This window comes from Bactrocera neohumeralis, chromosome 3, assembly GCF_024586455.1.
Source record: "Bactrocera neohumeralis isolate Rockhampton chromosome 3, APGP_CSIRO_Bneo_wtdbg2-racon-allhic-juicebox.fasta_v2, whole genome shotgun sequence".
NCBI classification, from domain to species: domain Eukaryota; kingdom Metazoa; phylum Arthropoda; class Insecta; order Diptera; family Tephritidae; genus Bactrocera; species Bactrocera neohumeralis.
In genome coordinates this window covers 23,860,879-23,883,269 of record NC_065920.1, presented here as the reverse complement: position 1 = coordinate 23,883,269, position 22,391 = coordinate 23,860,879, and the positions used below count along the sequence as shown (strand labels likewise).

The following is a 22,391-nucleotide window of genomic DNA, read 5'->3' as shown; positions in this document are numbered from 1 at the left end:
GACATCTCTCATGAGCCCGTTCGAATGATTTGGATATGAAACGCGTTCTTGCTCGACCCGTCCCGATAAAGCTGAATTTTTTTTTTAAAGAGTACTGTACAGATATCTTGGATAAACTTGATCGTGCAAATTCCGATCTCACATTCATGGAGAGCGTTATAGCTGCCAATGAGACAAGTCAGTTTGACGTGCAAACAAGTCAACAATCATCGGAATGGCGGTGAAAAAATAAGAAGAAACAAAAAAACCACGCCAAATCCACTCATTATTTTTTCGATATTCGTGGTTTGGTGCATCATGAATTTCTTCCGGAGAGACAGACGGTCAGTAAGAAGTACCATTTGGCAGTACTGAGGCATTTGCATGAGAACATCCGTCGAAAACGACAGGAATAATGGAGAAACAATTCATGAATTTTACTCAATGATATGGCAACATCGCATCGAGCCACGATTCTGGCCGAATTTATAGCCAAAAACGCAAAGAATACCATCAATCAACACCGCATTCACCACATTTGGCTCCGTCTGATTTTTTCATGTTCCGCAAACTGAAATTGCCGTTCCATGAATACCATTTTTAATCGATCGAAAATATAACACAAAATTCGCTGAAGGTGTTGAAGCCCATTCCAAAAAGTGTTTATGAAAAGTGTTTCGAGGACGGGAAAAATCGTTTGCATAAGTGTGTTACATCAGGTGGGGATTACTTTGAAAGCGACAAAGTAAATATTGATGAATAATTAAATATTTTGTTTTACAATTTCCGGTTACTTTTTGTCACAAAATATGTTAGAGAAAAATTGAATATTTTGACAAAAGGAATCTGAGGGATTTATTAGAATTATTAAAACTTTTTTAATGAGGTTTATTAGGGAAATTTTGTTTTTTTCTATTTTCTATATGATTAATAGTATTTTTATTATCACAATGACTATTATATATAATTAATACTGCTTTTATTATCACAATGAACTATTTTAGAGTCCTCAATTTTAAGTCCTTAACTAACTAATTAGTCCTTGCAATAAAAAAACTAAATAAAGTTAAACGAGCAAGCAGCCCTCAGTTGAAAATTATTTGCCATGCAATTTGTTGGCTTCCACATTTAAATTCAACTTCTGCGACATTCCCATGCTAAAGCAATAAATGTTTGGAGCTTCCTATTTCGCCAGCATTCACTCGTTTGTGCTGCTTTTGTAAGGTTTGACCTCTAAAAATACCCTAAATTGCAAGCATTTCACCGACATAAAAGGAAGACATACATAAAAGCAGATTGGTGGAGTGATGGAGGAAAGAGTGGCAAGCTTTCACGTATTATTATTGTTGTTGTTGTGTGTTTTTGTGAACGATATGACAAATAACTGGTAAGTGAATTGACAATGATAAAAGAAAAACACACGAAATGAATAAAATGCTTCCATGAAAAAAAGAAGAGAGCGAGAAAAGGGCAAATGAAATGAGAAGAGAAGCGAAGAAAAGGAAAAAGAAAAAAGCAAAAGCAAAAGCCGCACATACACGTAATTGAATGACTTTTGCTTTGGCAATTCGCAAATGCAGCAGTAAAAAGTGGGAAACCATTGTTGTGCGAAAATAATTTTAATGGACTTCCTCCTTTCATGCATCCCCAGAGACATAACCTCACTTAAATACATACTCATCTACATGTGTCGATAAGTTTGTGCGGTATTTGCTTAGCCAACAACAACACAAATACAAGCATATGTCGTTAAAAGCATGAAAACCATGCGAGCGAGTAATAAACCTTCTGCCCTCATTTGTTTCTTTCCAGACCATTTAAGGTTGACATTAGGTGTTTTTTCTACGAATGCCACGCCCACCTTCACCACAATGCTAGAATTTCGTAATATGCTTAGCATAATCAAAATTTATGAATATGCGTGAAATCTAATTAATTCTCGTTATTAGTTATGGTTGGTAGCATTGACGACCTGCGGCCTCTGATTTTATTGTTAATAATTATTTCAAATTGCGGTTTGTCGATTCACAATTTTTGAGGTCCTTTCTTGTGTTAAGAAGAGCGCTAAATTTAATTTTGAGTATTTTCTCGCTCTAAAAAAAACAATCATAGCGAGCAGGCACAGAAATATACATTCAGCTGATACAGTCTCAGGATTGATGAGGCCAAAGTATATAGCAAATCGTCACCTAAAATGCAAAATAACGTAACATCACTTTTCCTAAGTTTACAGGCGAAGGAAAAATGGTATAATAGAAACCACTCATATTAAAGGAAATTTGAGTTTTGGTTATAAATTGGTTATATATAGGTTATAAATTGGTTATATATAGGTTACATATTGGTTACATATTACTTACATATTGGTTACTTATTGGTTATATCTGGTAGCAGAAGCCGAAAATTTTATATTACATTTGTATATGTAATGCGATGTAGTGAATCGTAAGCAATAAAAAACTCAATTTCGATTTTCTTGATGATACGTTGCTTTGCATTTTAAGTGACGAAATACTCCTCGAACTTGAGACATATCCTTTTTTGTAAGGAAACTAAGTTATATTGATGTTACTTCCAGATTATTGACTGAGCGGGCAATTCGTTAGCAAATCAATAAAGTTCGCCTTTTTTATCTCAAATTTATTATATACCTTTGGTCTGTTTTTTTTCATCGACCTCAATACTATCGTATATTAAAGCCAGTTGATAAAAGACAATGTTGTCAAATAGGATTTTGACGACTTCAGCCTTTTCATCAATATAATCAGCAAATTTCTATTTCCATTATCATTCGATCACTTATAATTTATGCCGAGATCCAAAGTCCAAAAGAAGGCATCAAGTCAACCTATGTCATAACAAGAGAAATCATGAACTCTCAGTTCTGAAGATCTGCGTTCGAAATTCCAAGCTGGGTGCCAATTTAACCGCCGTATCGTTACAGATTGGTTACCCAACTATTGCTTCGGTACCACACAAAGTTGTCAATGGTTTCAAGAATCTGCTGCCACGGAAGCGGATTTCAAGGAAGCTACTACATCAAGGACCACAACAAATTCTTTGCTGCTGCTGCTGCTGCTGCTGCTGCTGCCTCTGCTCCAGCTGATGGTGCTGGTGCTGCTGCCGAAAAGTAGTAAGAAGCCAAAAAGGAGAACTCTGAGTTCGAGGAAGACGACAATTAAGGTTTCGGTCTCTCCGACTAGACAGCTCAACACTAAAGTTGATCAATACGAAATTAAATAGAGACATCTTTGCGTCATAAGTGTCATAGCGACAGTCAACAGTTTTCTAATTATGATTTGGAAGCACATACTTTGTCTACCCGATAGTTAAATCAGTTTGTAGGAAGACCCGATCAAATAATTCAGGTACTATTTGGTCCAATCATGCGAAAGTAAAGTATTAAAGGTTACCATTGCTTGAAAAAGAGAAACTCGAAGAAACACTAGATATTTAGGAACACTTTTGAGAGTGATCAAAGTTAATATTTCTGGGGTCATGTGAATGGTGAGCAAATAAAAGAAATACTATTTTAAGACAAAACAAGAAAAGTCATAATTTCGTCTGCAGCGAAGCTATAATACCTTTCACAAGTGCATTCCTTCCATCGACTATATGTATAACTAAATTTGCTAACGTGATCGGCCAAAGCTTTGCAACCACTGATAAATTTTCTGATATAACTTTCCACGTGGTTCTATATAAACAACCTTCCCGTCGAATTAAGGTTTGTATGACAGCTACATCCTTTAGTGATCCGATACCAACCATCCTAACAAATGAGCAACTCTCTGGGGAAACTTATGAGATATTTCAGTGGGACATTTCCAAGCCGACTGAGCTATATATTATAGGGACCTCCACAGTTACTTTAAGGTATTACAAACTATGTGGCACACTTAAGATACCCTGCTCAGGGTATAATGATCTCAGTTTCTTGGTTGCATTATCGCCTGAGCTCCCTCCTCCTCAAAGTAGACAAGGTAGAATTAACAGAACACACATTGATCTACACAGTCATGAGAACAACATACTATAACTGTCTTCCAAGTTGACTCATTTTGAGAATCTAAAAGAAAATAAACGAGCTCTTGTGGGACACCTAGCGAGGAGGTGTTTCAGCGACCATCCTTTTCAATTCACCAATCGCCGAATCAGCATACATAACTCGTAATAATTGTTTCAATTTCGGATAACATAGTACAGATAACAGGGTAAAATGGCAGAAATATTAAGGAGCTAACTAGATTCCTTCAAATTCTAAAAAGTAACAAATTATACTATTCGAATATATTCATTTATCGAGTTCATCTTGAGTCATTTTCGATAGACGAAGTTTTTTTTTTCATTTTTTCGGCAACGTAATTTGTTTTTAGAAAGTACCGGTGTTCTCAGCTTTACTACACTTTCAGGTCTACATAGTATTTACCGAGAAAATACACAAAACGCCTTAACTGAATTAAAAAAGTTAACAAAATATATTTTTAAACTGAAGAGGACCCAATTAAAAATCCCAAAACACACTTTATCACTCTACTTTTTTCAATCCGAGCTCAGTTAGCTGTGCACACGATAAACGGTTAAACGTACCCGATGATATTTTTATATGAAAAATTTAAAGAATGGCAATAGTGCGAAAATATTTGAAAGTTTCTACGTTAAAGTACTTCGTAGGCCTTTATATTACTCCAACTCTCTCACGTATTAATAATATGAAGCACCAATTAAGCTGCAAAATAATATGTTCTCAACACTTTCGACTCCTCAACTCAATTTTACCGAAATCCAGCCACTTGTGCAGCTTACAGCTGATTCCCCACTCCGTTATCCCGCACTCAACTCACACTCTCTAAAGCTCCACTCATCTACGCTTACTCGCTTTCGCACTCACCTTTACTGATTCCAGTCGCCTTATCGCGTAGCACATTTATCGAATGCACTGGACCGTACTCCTCGAACATCTCACGCAATTGTGCCTCATCCATGGATTTTGGCACTTGGCCAACAAACATTTTGATATTGTCTGGATCGGGTTCCTTCTCACCGAAGGGCATGTCGGCGTCCATGCGGAAGCATGATGATTCGTTGTCGACAACATTCCGATTGGCACTGCACGTATTGTTGTTATTATTGCCATTGCTATTACATAAGCTTGGTGGACCACTGTTATTGTTGTTGTTGATATTGCTGCCGCCATTGACAAGCCCTGTGCTGCTATTGCTATTACTATTATTGAGTAGCGATGAACCATTGTTGTTGCTGCCCGGTGTCGATGTATGAATCGGACTGTTGGGAAGGCTAGTGGTGGTGCTGCTTTTATCACTCATGCCAAATGCACTGTAACGAGAAGCGATTGGAAAATTTTTAACAGAAGGTCTCGATTAGAGTTCCCATAAATATTGAATCATATTGTTTGTATGTACATACATATATAAAAATGTATAGATGTGACTGGTACATATGTTCTTAACATAATATAAGGCCATAGAAAGCGAGCTGCATGCATACGTACATTAGGGTGATACTTAATTCTTGGAAATATTTTTTAGAATTTTTAGTAAGACTTTCAACGCTCGTATGACGACTCAATCATTAAACTTTTTTCATTAGGGTTGCCCTAAAGCCTAGGGAAATAATTTCCAAAATTTTTTCCAAAGCTGCATTGGCCACTCAAATACATATGTTCCTTACAACAAACCATAGAATAGAGCTGCAAGCATAAGTGCATTAGGATGGTCCTTAATTAAAAAAATAAATAATTTTGAGTTAGACTTCCCATGCTCAAATAAATATTCAATCATTAAACTTTTCCCATTAGGGTTGTCCAAAAGTTTAAAAAAATAATTTATAAATTTGATGGTTGATTTTCGAAATTCGCAATGAAAGTCGATATAGTGTACCACATTCACATTAAATTTTTTAACTGGTTGGATTCATGCATAATATTATCGAACGAAAGCGTAAAACCAAGAAAATATATTTTAAGTACCACCCTACTACACTCACAATTCGAATACTTTTGAATGTAGTGATATGGAGTTTGTGTAAAAGCTATAAAAATTATTTTATTTTTCCATTTTTTATAAAATATCTAATGCTTTACCCTTGATGTCCCGATGTAAAAACTCAAAAAAAAAATTATATTGTTTTTCTCCATTTTCTATAAAACATTAATGATTTTACCCCCGATGCCGACCGATCGGTTTATCTTTATGCATATTTTTATCGATTGTTAGGGTGGAACTAAGAGAAAACAATTTTTGTAATTTTTTAAGAGCCACCCTAATACGCTCAAAATTTTAGTATAATTGACTTAGTGATATCTATTTTGTGTATTAGCTAAAAAAATAATTACTTTATATTTTTTGTAATATTTTAAGAGCCACCCTAGTACGCGCAAAATTTTTTTTATTTTCATTGACTTAAAGATATCTACTATATTTTGTGCTTTAGCTAAAAAATATTAATTACTTTTTATTTCCTCATTTCAATAAAAAAAATCAAATATTTTGAAGCCTGGTTTTTACCGTTCGCAACCAAAATCTGAGATAAGATAAGGTAACAGATCTTTGTGCATATTTTTACTAATTGATCGGTTAGAACTTAGTTAATATATATTTTTTGTGATTTTTTAACTACCACCCTAACACGATATAAATTTTTGTACGTTTTTAAGTACCACCCTAATGGGTTACAAACATAAGTTTCGCAGAAGTTTTAAGAACTCTTGATATTGGCATCATGAATTGCAGAACTAGTCGCCATCACTGTACGAAATGGGAGTGTAGAAGATAATTGAAAAATTCACAAAAACAACAGTAACGAAAAGAAACTGCCAAAGTATAAAAACGATGACAAGCATTTGAACGAACAGCAGACTTAGTGGCAAACAACAAAAATAAAATAAATGAGCATGCCGGTGGAGAAATCAGTGATAAGACAGACGCCAGCGAAACGACAGAGCGAAGATGGAACGAATAGTGTGGAAATTAAAAGAGGGGACAACGTGACAAAGCAGGAAATGCAAGGATTCAAATAAATTAGAAGAGAAATGGAGTGCCGCTGTTAAATTAATCGATCTGCGAATATTTCTCATTTCCTTTCAATGCATATCACCCTCCCTGCCAATCAATGCAACACTGCGCTCTGTGTTCACAATGCAATGCCGCGCAGACAATGCCGATAACGGCGAAGTAATGGAACGCAAAGAAGATAATGTACAAGTAATTTAATAAGCGCTCTTAGTTGTTGGCGCTTTAATGCAAAGAGAAAATGAAAGTGGAAATTAATTTCTATAATTTATAAGCGCTCATAAATCCCATTTACTTTTGAATCAAAGGCAAAATTCGCGAGTTTACATACGTATATATGTATATTGTCACCCTAAATGCAAGATAATGTAATACCACTTTTCATAAGTTTATAGACATAGGAAAAATGGTTTGATAGAAATCATTCATATTGAAGCAAATTTTGAGTTTTGGTTATAAATTCGTTATAAATTGGTTATAAAATGGTTATATTGGTTATATATTGCTTATACATTGGTTATATATGGGTTATATCTGACAGTGGTTGCTGAAAATTGTATGCTACATAATAAACAATGAAAAACTCATTTTAAATTTTTTTAATGATACATCATTTTGCATTTTAGGTGACGATATATTAAAGTTTAGGCTACTCACTCAATGTAAAGGTTATGCGCCTTCTCTGAGAAATCAAAGATGGACGGCCGATTGCCAAGGAAGCTGGACGCGTGGCTGCTGAACATTTTGCGCTAAATATCCTTCAATTTCAATTCGTAAAAAAAAATATAATTCACAAGTTTTCACGCTGAACAAATTGTTTTTAGTTAACTTTTATTTTAAATAAACTACGCAAAATACAATTTTGACGAATTTTCGTGTTTTTAGTGTTTTTGTTTTTCTCAATAGTACACCGACAGTTCACCAGTGAATGACAAATTAAAACTGCACAGCAAAATCGCAAAATGAATTCAGAATTCACACTTTAAAAACAATAATTTTATTGTCGTTCTATAAAAAAGTCACACTCGCAATTCAATGTTTGGACTCTCTAAAACGCTGCACTATAAATTCACATTTATATAAAAAATAGTTATATAATATTTATATAAGAAAGTTGTACAACTGAAGGATATATCAGCGAAAGACCCAAATTGCGTTGTGTCCACGTACGCGACTCACGGAAAAATGAACGAGTTTATCGTAAATTTCCAATAACGGCGTCGAAAAAATTCCAGATTTTGCACCGTTCGCCGGCTGCCAGCGTTCGCCGAGCTGGAGTTTAATTGCCATAACGGGACTAAGCCAAGGTGCTTGTGCTGTAGACGAAGCAAAATATTAGTAGCCAAAAGGAGTTTGCATGAGCGATGAACATTACTCTCACAGAGCGCAATGTGCTCGCTCGCGCTGCTACGGTACCTTGATAACCCATTAGAAATGTCGTCCCAATAATGAATATATTACAGCAGATCAGTTAATTGAAAGGCAGGTAAACATGCTCAAATAAATAGTGCACTAATTTTCAGTCTGGTAGTAGACGTGTAGTTTAAGACCAAGCGACGATCATAAGTTAAGATTTTTATACCATGAAATCATTCAGAGCCTTAATAATTCTGATATCGATAAACTCTTTTTTGTTTCGGAATAAATGACTATTTATTTCAAATTGAATTTAAAGATATGTAATATTGAATCGCAGCGCAAACACTGGTATATGACTTGGACCAATTTGTTAGAAGTCACAAATTGAACAGTTTTTGCCTTATAAAGGCTTGAAAGATTTTTTCGAGCACTAACTCGTCTCGAAATATACTATATAGAAATATGATACGACGCTCTAAGAACCTTAATGATTGAACAATTACCAACAACCCCGCTTTTATACCTAAATCTTTACAAGAGTTCAGTTTTATATTTGGGGATTACAGAACAAAAGTCAAACATTAATAATTGAAAATGGCTTTACTGATTTTCAAAGCATTCTCAATTTAGATCTATAGACCTTTCCATGCATTTGAAACAATTGTCAGAGTACTTTTGTCTCTCCGATTGTGGTACCTCCAAAACTTGTGTTCTGAACGCATCCACTTCAGGTGTGGAAAAACGGTAACGATAACGAAGAAGTCAACTTTTAGTTTATTTTTTTTTTACGGACGGGAATAAAAACAATAAAAAACGTTAACTTCGGCTGCACCGAAGCTAATATACCCTTCACAGATTGCATTGGTGCCTTAGAAAATAATTTATACCAAATTTCGTAAATATATCTTGTCAAATGCAAAAGTTTTCCATACCAGCATTTGATTCCGATCATTCAGTTTGTATGGCAGCTATATGCTATAATAAGCCGATCTGAACAATTTCTTCAGATATTACATTATTTTTACAAACAATGACTCATACCAAATTTCGTGAAGATACGTTGTTAAATGTGAAAGTTTTCCATACAAGAACTTGATTCCGATCGTTCAGTATGTATGATAGCTATATGCTATAGTTAACCGATCTGACCAATTTCTTCGGAGATTACATTATTTTTACAAACAATAACTCATACCAAATTTGGTGAAGATACATTGTCAAATGTGAAAGTTTTCCATACAAGAACTTGATTCCGATCGTTCGGTTTATATGGCAGCTATATGTTATAGTGGTCCGATATCGGCCGTTCCGACAAATGAGCAGCTTTTTGAAGAGAAAATGACGTTTGCAAAATTTCAAAACGATATCTTAAAAACTGAGGGACTAGTTCGTATATATACAGACAGACAGACGGACAGACAGACAGACGGACATGGCTAAATCGACTCAGCTCAACATACTGATCATTTATATATATACTTTATAAGGTCTCCGACGCTTCCTTCTGGGTGTTACAAGCTTCGTGACAAGCTTAATATACCCTGTTCAGGGTATAATAAGTCATTCAGTCATTCGATGCCAAGTCAGGACTTTACGTTGAATAACTCATCGAATCGATGTTTTGAGTGCTCAATAGTACGATTGTTTCAATTAATGTGTGAGAGCTAGCATTGGCTTGGTAAAAAGTGATCCGTCTTCGATGGCTAGTTTTCCTAATTTCTTGAAAGACAACTGGCAAACAAATGGTTGTATACCTGTACAACTCAGAATTTGCTGTTCTGCGTTGTTCAAGTCGTAATAGCGACATATCCAGTATTTCCAAAAAACAAGTGGGAAGCCATTTGCTTGGAGTGCAACTTTTGTTGGATTCGGCTCACATCGAAACACCCATATAGTTGACGGCTGTTTATTTTCGGGATCATAAGCATAAAGCAACGATTCATGTTCTATTACAATGTTATAGACGTGTTTCGAAGCGCCGCTATCTTATTTTGTTAACATTTCTCTCGAACAATCGACAGGAGCTTCTTTTGTGTGATTAACAAGTTGTGTGAGATCCAATGTGAAAAATTTATCCTATAGTGAAATGTGCAAGTAATATTGAATGTATGTTAGTCCCACTAATGTCCATATTTGTCTCGATCTCGTGATAGGTCGACCTTGCAAAATCAGTTTGAGTACAGCATCAATAGTTTCCGCAACAATAACTGATTTTGGACGATCTTTGTGAGATCCGTCTTTTAGTGATCTACGACCACCATACTATCGTATACACTGAAAATATAGCAGTCGTAGCTGAAACTGTAGACAAACATCGTGGAGAGTCGGTTCGGCTCCGTTCGCAGCAACTCGAATTAACGTATGGAACGACTTGGAGCATTTTACATCGAGACCTTAAATTAAAAGAGTACAAAACACAGCTCATCATCGTTCGAGCAGTGAAACCGCTCGACGTTCCGATGCGACATCATTTTCTTTATGGGCTCTTGAAAAGTTCCCAGGAGATCCGATGTTTTGGAGCTCAATTTTTAGCTTAATGGGTATGTTAACAAGCAAAATTGCTGCCATTCCATCCAGAAAAACCAAACGGTTTGGAGTGGTTTGTGGGTCGGTGGAATAATCAGTTTATATTTCTTCAAAAATGATGCCGGTGAGTACATAATCGTTAATGGCGACCGTTATCGCGCCATGCTAACCAACTATTTGATACCTGAAATTGAAGCTCGTGATCTCGGCGATATTTGGTTTCAAAAATATGGCGCCACTCCCCCTACATCACATTAATCAATGGATTTATTGAGAGGTTACTTCGGTGAGCAGATAATTTAAATTTTTGAGCCGGTCGATTGGCTACAAATACCGTATGATATCACACTGTTTGACTTTTTCTTATGGGGAGTCTAAAGTCTATGCGGACAATCCCGCCACGATTCAGACATTCGCCAGTTACCAGTCGAAATGCTCGAACGAGTCATCGAAAATTGGACTCAACGCATGGACCATCTGAGACGTAGCCGCATCCAATATTTGAAAAAGATAATCTTCAAAAAATAAATGCCAAAGAAGGTCTTTTCGAATGATAATGAACATTCGCCATTAATTTTGAAACTTCAGTGTTTTTTCTTTAAAAGAAGTGGGGAACCTCTAGTGGGGTCACCTTTTATTATTGACTTGTCATAACACTGACAGTATCGCTATCTTTTCTAAACTTTCCAATTTAATAATTTCATTGTATGAATTGAAAATTGATTGAAAGGAACAAATATATATACAAATGTGGAATTTTTATTATGGGAACTTAAAGAAACCCCTATTTTTTGCGACCAGCATTAAGCTGGGAAATGAGGGTTAGCCGAAATTATGTCGAATTTAGTAAATTAAATTATTACAATTTTTTATGAAAAATATTACACTTAAAGTTATTAAAATATAATTCCCTGCAACCAAGAAATTTATATTGCTGCTACAACAACACAAGCTAAAATGAAATCTCTGCTGCTGATGCCATGCAAATAAAAGAAATTTGAGAAGTTGAAGACAGCGAATTGCATTTGATTTGTTACAAATGCGATATTCTTGTTAAGCCGAGTAAATGCTTATTTTTATCCCATAAAATGAAAAAGTTGCGTTTTATTATGCCACCACGTTTGCCGGGGAGACGGGAGTAAGACCCAGGCTTACGGAGCCCTAACACACACAAAAACCTTTGATTATGCTAGCGAGGCGCTGTGCGGTCGACGCCGCCAGTGATGAAGATGGATTGCCGCTGGAGCGCGGAAAGAGCGAAAGCCCGCACTGCTTTTCGTTTTTTGTTTTTTTGAAGGCAACGTCAACAGCAAGACACACAAAAAGAGACAATAACAGTTGCTACAGCAGTGCAGTCGTACGAAAAGCTTGGCGGGTGTCCGCGTCAGTCAACCACTTCGTTGCACTCGGGCGACGACTTAAGTTTCCCTCTATCACTTTAGTCGTCGCTCAGGCGAGCACTCAGCCAACTGACTACGTCACTTGTTCACCCAATCACGCTGTGCTGCTGCCGGCTTGCCATTCGTCGTCTATCCGCTATTTGTCGGCGTGTCTGCCGTCTGTCAGCTTGCTGTTACTATTGCCCGCCTGCCCTACTATTCTCCTCTACTCACGTGACAAGCTACCACTACTGTGTCTATTTTGCTATTGCTGTTGCTGTCACTTTCGAAAACGCAGCAGCAGCAGCAGCTGTTGGCTGCCACCAGTACGCGCCGACTGCACACAAAGATCGGGATGTAGACATTGTACTGCAGCTGGAAACTTGGTCGTTGTATATTTTTGGGGTTAATCTAATCTCGGTGCATCCGGCGCCCACCCGGTTCCGTTGCCTACGACGAGCTCAGCTGAGCTTGTACATATATGTATGTACAAAATTTTTATACCCTGAACGGGGTATATTAAGTTTGGCAGGAAGTTTGTTAGATGAAACGTTAGGGTCTCTAGAAAATATATATTTAAATGATCAACGTGGGGAGCTGCATCGATTTAGCTATGTCCGCCTGTTTGTCTCTCAGTCAATAGTGCGACCTAGTTCTTCAGTTTTCGCGATATCGAACTGAAACTTGGCACACGTCCGCTTCTCAGTAACTACTCATTTTTCGGAATCGTCGATATCTGGCCACTATAGCATATGGTCGCCATTCAAACTGAAGATCGGACTCAAGTACTTGTGTATTATTGTACCTGATATCTTCAAGAAATTGGGCATGGATTGCTAACTAAGATAAAATGAATAAAATGGAGGATGGAGTTGGTGCGGGAATATACTCTCCAGAGTTAGGCATAAGGCTACCTTTTAAGTTGCCGGACCACTGCAGTATATTTCAAGCTGAGTTCTTCACTGATGCGAAAACCGCGGAGCTGGTCTCTAATGCACCTGCATGCAATTCCAGAGCCAACGTCTACGTAGTCAACCAAGCAGCAGTCAAGGCAGTAACTTCGTATCTCATATCGGCCAGAAGTGTCTTGAGAAGCAGGTCAGTCAGTGGAAAGTGTTGCCAGAAGTAAGCAACTTCACTTCTACTGGATGCCAGGCTACAAAGGCATCGCGGGCAATGAAATAGTGGACGGGATTGCCAAGTATGGTGTATGGCAAACATCCTGTACGACGATACCTGTAGACTGTGTAGAAAAGACTGTAGGAACATGATCGGAATACTAACTGGTCACTGTCTGGTGGCGGCACACGTCCGCAGAATGAGGCTGACAGATCGTGAAGACTGCAGGAAATGTTTAGAGCAGGGCACCAGGGAAACAATGGAGCATCTCTTGTGCACTTGTTCCGCATTGCCAAGACTACGCTGTAAGCATCTGGACCCCACGGTATGATACACTGGATGAGATGTCGATAGTGAGGCCGCAGAGTCTGTTAAAATTCGCGTCAAGAGATGACTACTTCTCTTGAACCTAGGAACTGAACTCCATCAGGTATCGCAAAAGACCAAAACTGGTCTATGCGTTGCTTCTTGACCTACTAGTTTAACCTAGCCTAACTGAGACATACAAACTGAACGACCGGATTCAAGTTCTTGTAAGAAATATTTCGTATCTGTGAAGGGTATTAAAGCTGCGTGCAGCCGAAATTGAAATTTTTCTTGTTCTCATTAGATATAAGTTTGGATGTATATATAACGACTTTGCTGGCGCCAGCTTCAGCTTCAGCAGCAGCCGCAGCAGTGTTTGCGCGCACTTCTGCAATGGAGGTCAGCAGCATTTTGTTTGTAATGAGAATTTCATGTGTTTTAATTAAAAGTCATAAGTTTACTCTCCGCGCTGCGCCAAAGGAGTGAAATTCGACACCCGAAATTAGTCGTAACTCGATGTGCACAATAAATTCTAATCATACTGCAATTTTGGTGGCACTAATCCCTCCAGCATGCACACAACCTTCCCTTTCCTTTGCTATTACTATAGGGATTCATTGAGGTCTCCGGTCTCCGCTCTCGACACAAGCTCCTCATTACACATAAATATAAATTCTCATTTCGCATTTAATACCGACGAGAGAGTCAATTTTAAACTAGCAATCCCGGCTTTAATAGAAATTGAAGTTAATAAAAAGTTTGTGCAATATTTGAGTTTTTCATCGCACGCTATTGACTAGCTAGGCGGCTAGGGTTAGAGCAGATGGATGCCGGATCTTTTGTGTTTTGTGAAAAAGTTGCTGCTGCTGCTGCCATTCAACAATCAACAATTCGCCATCGTAACAGATAATTTTCTACTTTAAGGACACTGGAAAATTGCTTTATGCAACAAAAATAGAAAATAGCTACAACAATGCATGAACAAGAGAAGGAACAAGAAAATTGCGAAAAACCGTAGACACAAACAACTTTTAGGCCAAGTAATCCTGAGCACACAGCTGCAGGAAGACGAAGTGGAGTGTATGGAGATGTGGCAGAAACAATGCAGAGCATGGCACAACGGCAATTAGTTTACGAGATAGCGACTGCCGTAGCGTCGTCTACTCGTCGTGGAGAAAGTGGAAATATTCAAGTAGTAAAAGTCAAAAACTTTAACTGCTCCAAAACAATAGGCAATGCACAATGAGCTTAAGCAAGAGTGAAATGAGCGGAGATAGCATAATGCACGGAAATGGGTTGGATGAGTCTGAGAGGAGACGATGTAGTGCGTGTGGATCACAAAGAAACTGGAGCGGAAGCTGCATTTATGAATTGATTGGTAGTGAAGCAACTACAAGAGAGATTTTTCAGCATTTTGATTTAATTAGCAACGAAGTATGGCACCATAATATCACAAAAGATGCATTAGATCATTAGGCCGCATTGGTAAAATAGCGTTTAGCATACGTTCTATAACCTTAAGTGCGCTGGCAAAGTAATTTAAAAAATACCTAGCCACCAAGGCGCTTTGAAGTCTTCTTAAATTGCTTAGCTCAACGTACGTTATGTCGATTTCTTGACTCAAGAGTTAACTTGTGTTCCAAAAGTTCATAAACTTATTTTTGTTATCAAGCTTTAGAGCACTTGAGCACATTTCAAACTACAAAAAGCATAATGAACCGGCTATATTCAGAGGATACCTCCTTGTGTGCTACACGTCTACATTCATTTCTAAATCAGTCTACATTCATTGGAAGAATCGCGATACTGTCGATAATTTCGCTATTCACATGAATAAAATATCGATAATTTAATCAAACTCTACTGTCGCTTTAATGATAACAATTACTTTCTGTTTCGGGAGATGGCTTCTTTTACCCGGTTAAAAGAGTAAAAGACGACAATCGCTGCATCACTAATCTAACCGCATTGTCTACTGGACCGCTTTAAATCGTCTTCAGACCTTAAAAAAGACATTAGAGATGCGACAGAAACGGCAGTATACGCATCAGTGATTCGCCGAAAGCTCAGGGAAGCAGAATTCGAGGCCTGCTCAAAAATCTTTTCTGTGCCAACGAATGAGGAAGATAAGATACGATTGGCGAAAGAGTATAAGAATTGTTCGGTTGAACATTCGCAGATCGTATTTGTTCGCTGGAATCCACGATTAGTATCTGTCGATCTTATTGTATCCACCGTGTATAGAGAAGCTCAATCGAATGGTTCAGCGGAGAATGCCTACAGTACGCCAGCCAATCAGGAAGATTTCATTGAACATTTTCAGGCCCGGAAAAGGGGACTGGAAGGGTCCGAATGTCGAAAGTCGTCCAAGACGGGCTTATCCAACCGTCTTGTCTACTGAATCGCTTTAAGTCCTTTTTGAATATTAAAAGCAAACTTAGAGATGCGACAGAAGAGATAGTAGACGTATCAGAGATTGGGCAGTAGCTCAGAGAAGCAGAATTCAACGGCCAACGTCCTGCACAAAAACCTTTTTTGAGCCAACCAATGAGGAAACTGCGGTACAATAGGCGAAAGAACATGAACATTGTGCGGTTAAACTGTGGTAGGTCGTATTTGTTCGGATGGATCCAAGGTTAGTATATTTCAGATTGCATCCATTATGTTTTCTACAGCGGGCAGCTTGTAGAATTTGCCCGCGGTAAGGTATGCCTGTCGTTAGAGACGACTAAAATCCAATATTCACTAAGTGTGTTATATGGCTTGCCTCGAAATTGTAGCATAGTCTTGTCAGATATAGTGCCATAATACTCAATACTGATATTATAGGTTATGAATGAGATTCCTTCTTATGAAAAGACATTTGCAGTGCAAGCGACAAATATCACCAGCCATTGAGTTTAATGGGTGCTCAACTGGTAGCAGCAAAAGCTACAAGGCCTAACCGGAGACTTAAATCTGGTACCATGGGCAGCAGTTATAGCCCTTGGCGTTCGCTCCAAGCTGTTCATTAAGTTTGTTCCTTTGGGGAGATTCGTGGTGGCTGTGGCTTAAACCTAAAGGCATGGTAGAATTGAAAATTCAGTTCAGTGATGAGTCGCACGGTTTCGGGCCCACAGCACAACAAAGGTTTTGGGTCTATTTTGAACCCGACAAAGGTGGAAAAGGTTTCCCTTCCACCTGACCTATTGGAACTAAATGATACTTGCAAAAAAGTATATATTTTTTGGGGCTCTGATCAACGCGTTGTTTTGATCTATGTGCTTTTAAACACCTTGGAGTAAGGTCGTGGTCGGCTGATACTCACATAAAAACACAACGACTGTTGTATACACCTTGTGTCGGAAAGCTCAGGCGGATAATGCCTACAAACCACAGTACGCCAGCCAGTCAGCAAGATGGTCTGGTGATGGTGTAAAAAGGATTGATTTAATATAGGAAAAAGTCAACTATGAGACCTATATGAAAAACTTTATATTCTACATTGAAGAAATCAACACAAAAACGACGTCATATTTGAGAACGATTCTGTCAAAAGTCACATGGTCAAAATTGTAAGTAATTTGTTTTTCTTTTATAGTTCTACTATCTGTTATTAATCTCAATCATAACTACTTTTTGTGGTCTATCAGGTTTTCGATTTTATTAGGGTTTGTAATTGTATTACTGAGAAAAGGAATAAAACAGTTGGCGTGGTCTTGGAACAGCCCCGACTTAAACTCCATAGAAAACCTGTGAGCCATTTTGGAGAAAGAGCCACACAGCAGCCGAAGAAGCAAAGAGGAGGAAAAATAATTTAGCTCAAAATTCAAATTATCCTACTGACCGGTTTTTTATGCTCTGTAGAGTATACTCAAATAACTTTTTACTGAATTATCGAGCTTTTATGCCCGTCTCGAATCAATACATGTCTTACTTGTCATTTTCATCACAGATTTTTAAGATGTCATTCTTACTCCTCATATGTGATGTAAGATTTTGTATCATATGTATATGCTGAGTGGATTCTATATAATAACCTTGAACCTTGTAAAAAAGAGCTCGTTTTTATAAAGGTTACTACTCTATATTGTGACATTCGGTCTCTTTTCCATTGGAAATATCAAATATTATATATACAAATGTTTATCTTCATATATGCATATATATTGTCTTACTAATCCCGTCACAAGTTCGACATTATCACCTTCGTTTGTTGAATACACATTTTCAATACCCAAAAAAGTGAGCATATCGACACCAGACATTCACACCACAAAATGTGTGGTGTGTATCTTTTATTCCCAACGCTTATTAAATTGCAATTTATCTTAGAAAATTACCACTTGTTTTTAATTTTTCATTTATCTCACCAATTAGGTGGCAACCTATTGGGAATTTCATTGAGTCAACCAACGACGACCAAGGCAGCTAAGCCACCTACCGTTTGGGTATGGCAGATTGCAACATAGGATACATGCCCTGTAGGAAACCTTAATGAATAGAGGTTATAGAAATTATGAATTATAGCGAATGTGACGTGTTTTTTTTTAACTTTTGGCAACTCAAAACAGCATGAGAACCAGCATTTTGCACCTGTAAGATGACTTCACTGCCAGTTGATTCTTAATATAGTTTTCTACACAAATCGAGTCAGTAATTATGTCAAGATAATTAGTCATCTTCGATTCGCCACTTTTCTATGAGCTATATTAAAGCTATTGGCCCTCGTCAAAACTTTTTCATGTGAAAACAAGTTCTTCTATTGAACTCACCACAAGGGAGTATGCTAGAACAAAGAAATGTACAATATAACTGTGGAATACTAGGGAATTTGTCACGGCTTATGAGAGCAAATTCCAAAACCTTTGTCTAAAATTTCCTACAGCGTCAAACACTTAAAAATACATAAATACAAGCGTGTGTGCACTAAACTTTCTCGTCAGACGCCCGTGCATGCAGTATGTTCTCAGAATCATGGCTGCAAAATTTTCGAAATTCATTAAAGTGACTGACTGCTTTGCTTTTGCTTCGCTCAATGCTGAATGCCAGCAGAAGACGGCATCCTGGGACTAAATTACGCCGGAAAAGTACACATTGAGTATGGAGGATGGAACATTTTGTCAGCACAACATGATAAAGAAAATCAATCTCAGCACTTTCCTGTACAAACCACTGCAGCGCTGATGCCACTTCCATTACACACTCACACGAGCACTCACACTGCCAGTAATACATGGCAATGTATGCGAGTAAGTGCGCTTGTAAGTTCACAGCTAAGTTTTTCTGCTTTCTCGTGTCTATCATGGCTCAGTTCATCCAAATACAAGGACATTACGTTTGAGCAAAGCTGACGAACTGTGTGCGGCTGCGGGGGTGGCGCCGTCAGAAAGTGTGTCAAAAGCGAGAGCTGGTGAGTGAAGGAAATTCAACGAACAGTAGGAACAGAAGGCAGACGCAGACACATGTTTATACTTGAAGATAGGATGAATAATAAGAAAGCAAAAGCGGTTGTTTTAATTTCTAGTGCAGCTACACTTTGACTTCATTTGAGCGTAAAGAGTGTGCTCGTGATTCTTTGGAACTGAAGCGGTGAGCAGTTTTTGTTTTTTTTTTTTGAAGGAAATCAAGACTCGTCGGACCGTGAAATACCGTGGCTACTATTATCGCAAATATACATTCGACACAGATCTTTCTGAACCTAATCCAGAACCGGAACTCCTTTTAAAATTATTTAATTGATTCTTAGTCTTAAATAGGGCAGCTTAGGTTAGGTTAGCTGGCTGACAAAAGATCGCTTGCTTAGCAGTCAATATAAATTGCACAGGCATTTAATTTCTATTCCCGCCAGTTCGGTGGGATGTCTAAAGGTATGCGCTCCGAAGTGTTTAAGTCTTGAGCTTCCAAACGCGGGACAGTCAAGAACCCCCATCTTCTTCCATACAACTTCTGCAGATACGTCTGGTAGGATTCCCAGCCTTACTGTGTGGACGCCAATAGGGTAACGGCCTGTTAAAAGCCTCAAAACTAGAGCGAGGCTAGCCTTGCTGAGGCCAAAAACATTACTATATCTTTTGCGATTGATCTTGGGCCAAAAGGTGTTTGCGTCAGCGCATGTTTCGGTAGTGACCCGCTCTGGCTAAGCTTCCGCGAAACCCAGCTATCTAATAGTAGAACACAAGGAGATACGGGAGCACCGACCCGTTTCAATTCTGCCGAAAGCGACGCTAGGGTGCCTTTCTTTGGCAGCTCATCAGGTTTATAGTTTCCTGCGATTCCACTGTGGTCTGGCTCCCACACCAGCCTTATCACAAAGCCACTCGATGCTATTGATAGCGAGGTTAGGCACTCCTCATTAACAAATGAGTTCAAGGCTAGTATCGCCGCTCTGCTATTTAAGTAGATGGTCACTTCTCTGATGGAGGACTCCGGGGCAGTAAATCTACTTCTACCTTAATGGTTGCAACCTCGGCTTGGAAGACACTACAATTGGCAGAAAGTCTAAAACTGGAGTTGATAGATAGTTCCTGACAGTAAACTCCTCCGCCAAGCTTTGATCCCTCTGTAAATAAGCTCAGTGGATCTTAGTAAACTACACTGGCTGATGAATGCGGCTCGTTGAACGCTCTCGAGTTTCCTTGCAAATGTGGTTCTTTCTAGGTCCTTCCACCGCACAAAGACTTAATAGATTATAATGAGCTTAGCTATACAGTCGTAGAGCAAGAGAACCACTTTCGGTGAGAGATCCCACATTTTGCAAATGGCTCCTCTACTGCAGTATAAGGCAATCAATGCCATCCTCGATCTCTCCTCGATATTTGGCTTAGATAAAAGCTTGCTATCTAGGACGAGCCCTATATAAATCACAGAATCCGCAGATGGCGACAGTGATATCACTGGGATCCTGTATCTCCTAATAAATAAAACCATCTCAGTGAGAGTGTTTGGATTGAAGGTGAGACCACTTTCGGCTGTCCAATTAGTTACGACGTTGGCAATCACCCGGCAGTCACGACCAAGATATATAAAAGAGTACAATTAACTCCATTCTAAATGGACGAAAGTAGTTAATCTGGATATATATTTAGACTTTTAGAGATTTTTATACTTATTACAATACTAAAATAAAGCTCTCGAATGTCTGGTTGGAGGATGGAGTTATGTATGGAAGTTCACGCAACGTAGGAAAGCTCTCTGATCGCGATTCATCACGATTATTTTTCATATGGCTCAAGCAGCTCACTTCCGGACCAAGTATCCTCTGGGTAGCCAAAAAACATCCGTTTGAAGGCGACCTAAGTGAGAAGGCATCCCTCCCCAAGATTGTGAGCTGGGTTTGACCCGCCACGTAAGAAACGCCCCCATTAAAAGGAAACAGCAGACTCGGATGAATAGCTCCAAAAAGCGAAAAGGAAGAACGACTGGCGCACTGTTATAAACTCGGCTATAACCACATAAGCGCTGTCTACGCCAATAAAGAAGAAGAGTATATCTTACTTAGGTAAGTCTATGTTATATAACACGTTAATATGGATATAATTCTCCACCTTCTATCGCGGAACCCAAATTTTTTCGTAGGTATATAAATAAAAAAGAAAAGCAAGCCAATTCCTTTGGGGAAATTAGTCAAATTGGGTTGTCAATGCCGACACACATATAAAAATCGCTTTAACTCATTTTAGTATCCTTTTTAACACGAGTGCGGTTATTATGCCACATGAAAAGGATGCGTATAACAAAGCACGTGTATTGACATGCACTGCTCACTTACAAATAAGAAAGCGCTTTATTTTTTCATACACGAGTATCTGCGAGTTTTGTCACACGGAAAGTCCCTATTGTGTTTACGAGCACAAGTTAGCCGGCAAGCGTATATTTATTCATGCAACAAAGGCAGACAATTACGCGCGTAAGTCAGTTGGGAAATATCAAAAACTCGCAAAATGCTCTTACGAGTTTAAATATATATAGCGAAAAAGTAGGAGACCCGCTAGGAATATTATAACCGAAAATTTACTTGATACTCTTTACTTAAAGGGTTCTGATATGAGGAAGGAAAAAGGGTTAAAGTTTTGGATATGATAAAACTCTTTCACGCAAAGTGATATAGGACTTCAGTGCTTCTTCTGTATGTCAGTTATTACCTACAGGGTATGTTACAATAAACAACAGTTGGTGTAAGAGTGCGCCAGTAATTGCCTAAAATTCCTCATTAAATCAGTATGAGCTCATGAAACGAGACGATGCATTAAAAGAGATAGGCAACAGTCATACAAAGGTAATAACAACAAACACAAAAGTAATAACAACAAACACAAAAGTAATAACAACAAACACAAAAGTACTAACAACAACATAAGGGTAATAACAACAATTGAAACAACTCCGCATCGGTGTGGCAGCTTTGTCAACCCTCGACAATTTAAGTAGATTAAGCGCCACTACAAAGCAGGAGAGTATTTGCGGCAAAGTATTCCCCAGCAGCATATTAGTGCAGAGAGCATAAGAAAGTGATTTGGGCGGAAGTTGCGAATATTTTCGGCCATAAAGATGAGTTGATAATAAAATAACGGCATTTGTAAGATAACAAAAACTAAATGGGGATGGTGCTCGAGCAAATATTAGCGCTTTGTTTAGTGCATACAGAAAGCAACAAGTACATTTTTTAGCTCGGTAGAGGTGACTCATTCTTTCAGCTCTACTGAGGCTGCGG

General features: G+C 38.2%; 1 protein-coding gene across 4 annotated transcripts in view; it reads right to left on the bottom strand.

Annotated features, from left to right (window-relative positions):
- LOC126753928 (CUGBP Elav-like family member 2) overlaps positions 1–22,391 on the bottom strand; it is a 218,377-nt gene that overhangs the window by 122,599 nt on the left and 73,387 nt on the right. For 2 of the 4 annotated variants that reach the window (XM_050465705.1, XM_050465706.1), the window contains exons 1-2: positions 7,668–8,169; positions 4,871–5,316 (exon numbers count right to left, since the gene is read on the bottom strand). In XM_050465705.1, coding sequence (XP_050321662.1) covers positions 4,871–5,316; positions 7,668–7,753 — 532 coding nt within the window. In that variant the 5' untranslated portion in view covers positions 7,754–8,169. Of the gene's footprint in view, positions 1–4,870; positions 5,317–7,667; positions 8,170–22,391 lie in introns of those variants that run through there. The other 2 variants (XM_050465703.1, XM_050465704.1) reach the window with 1 other exon arrangement.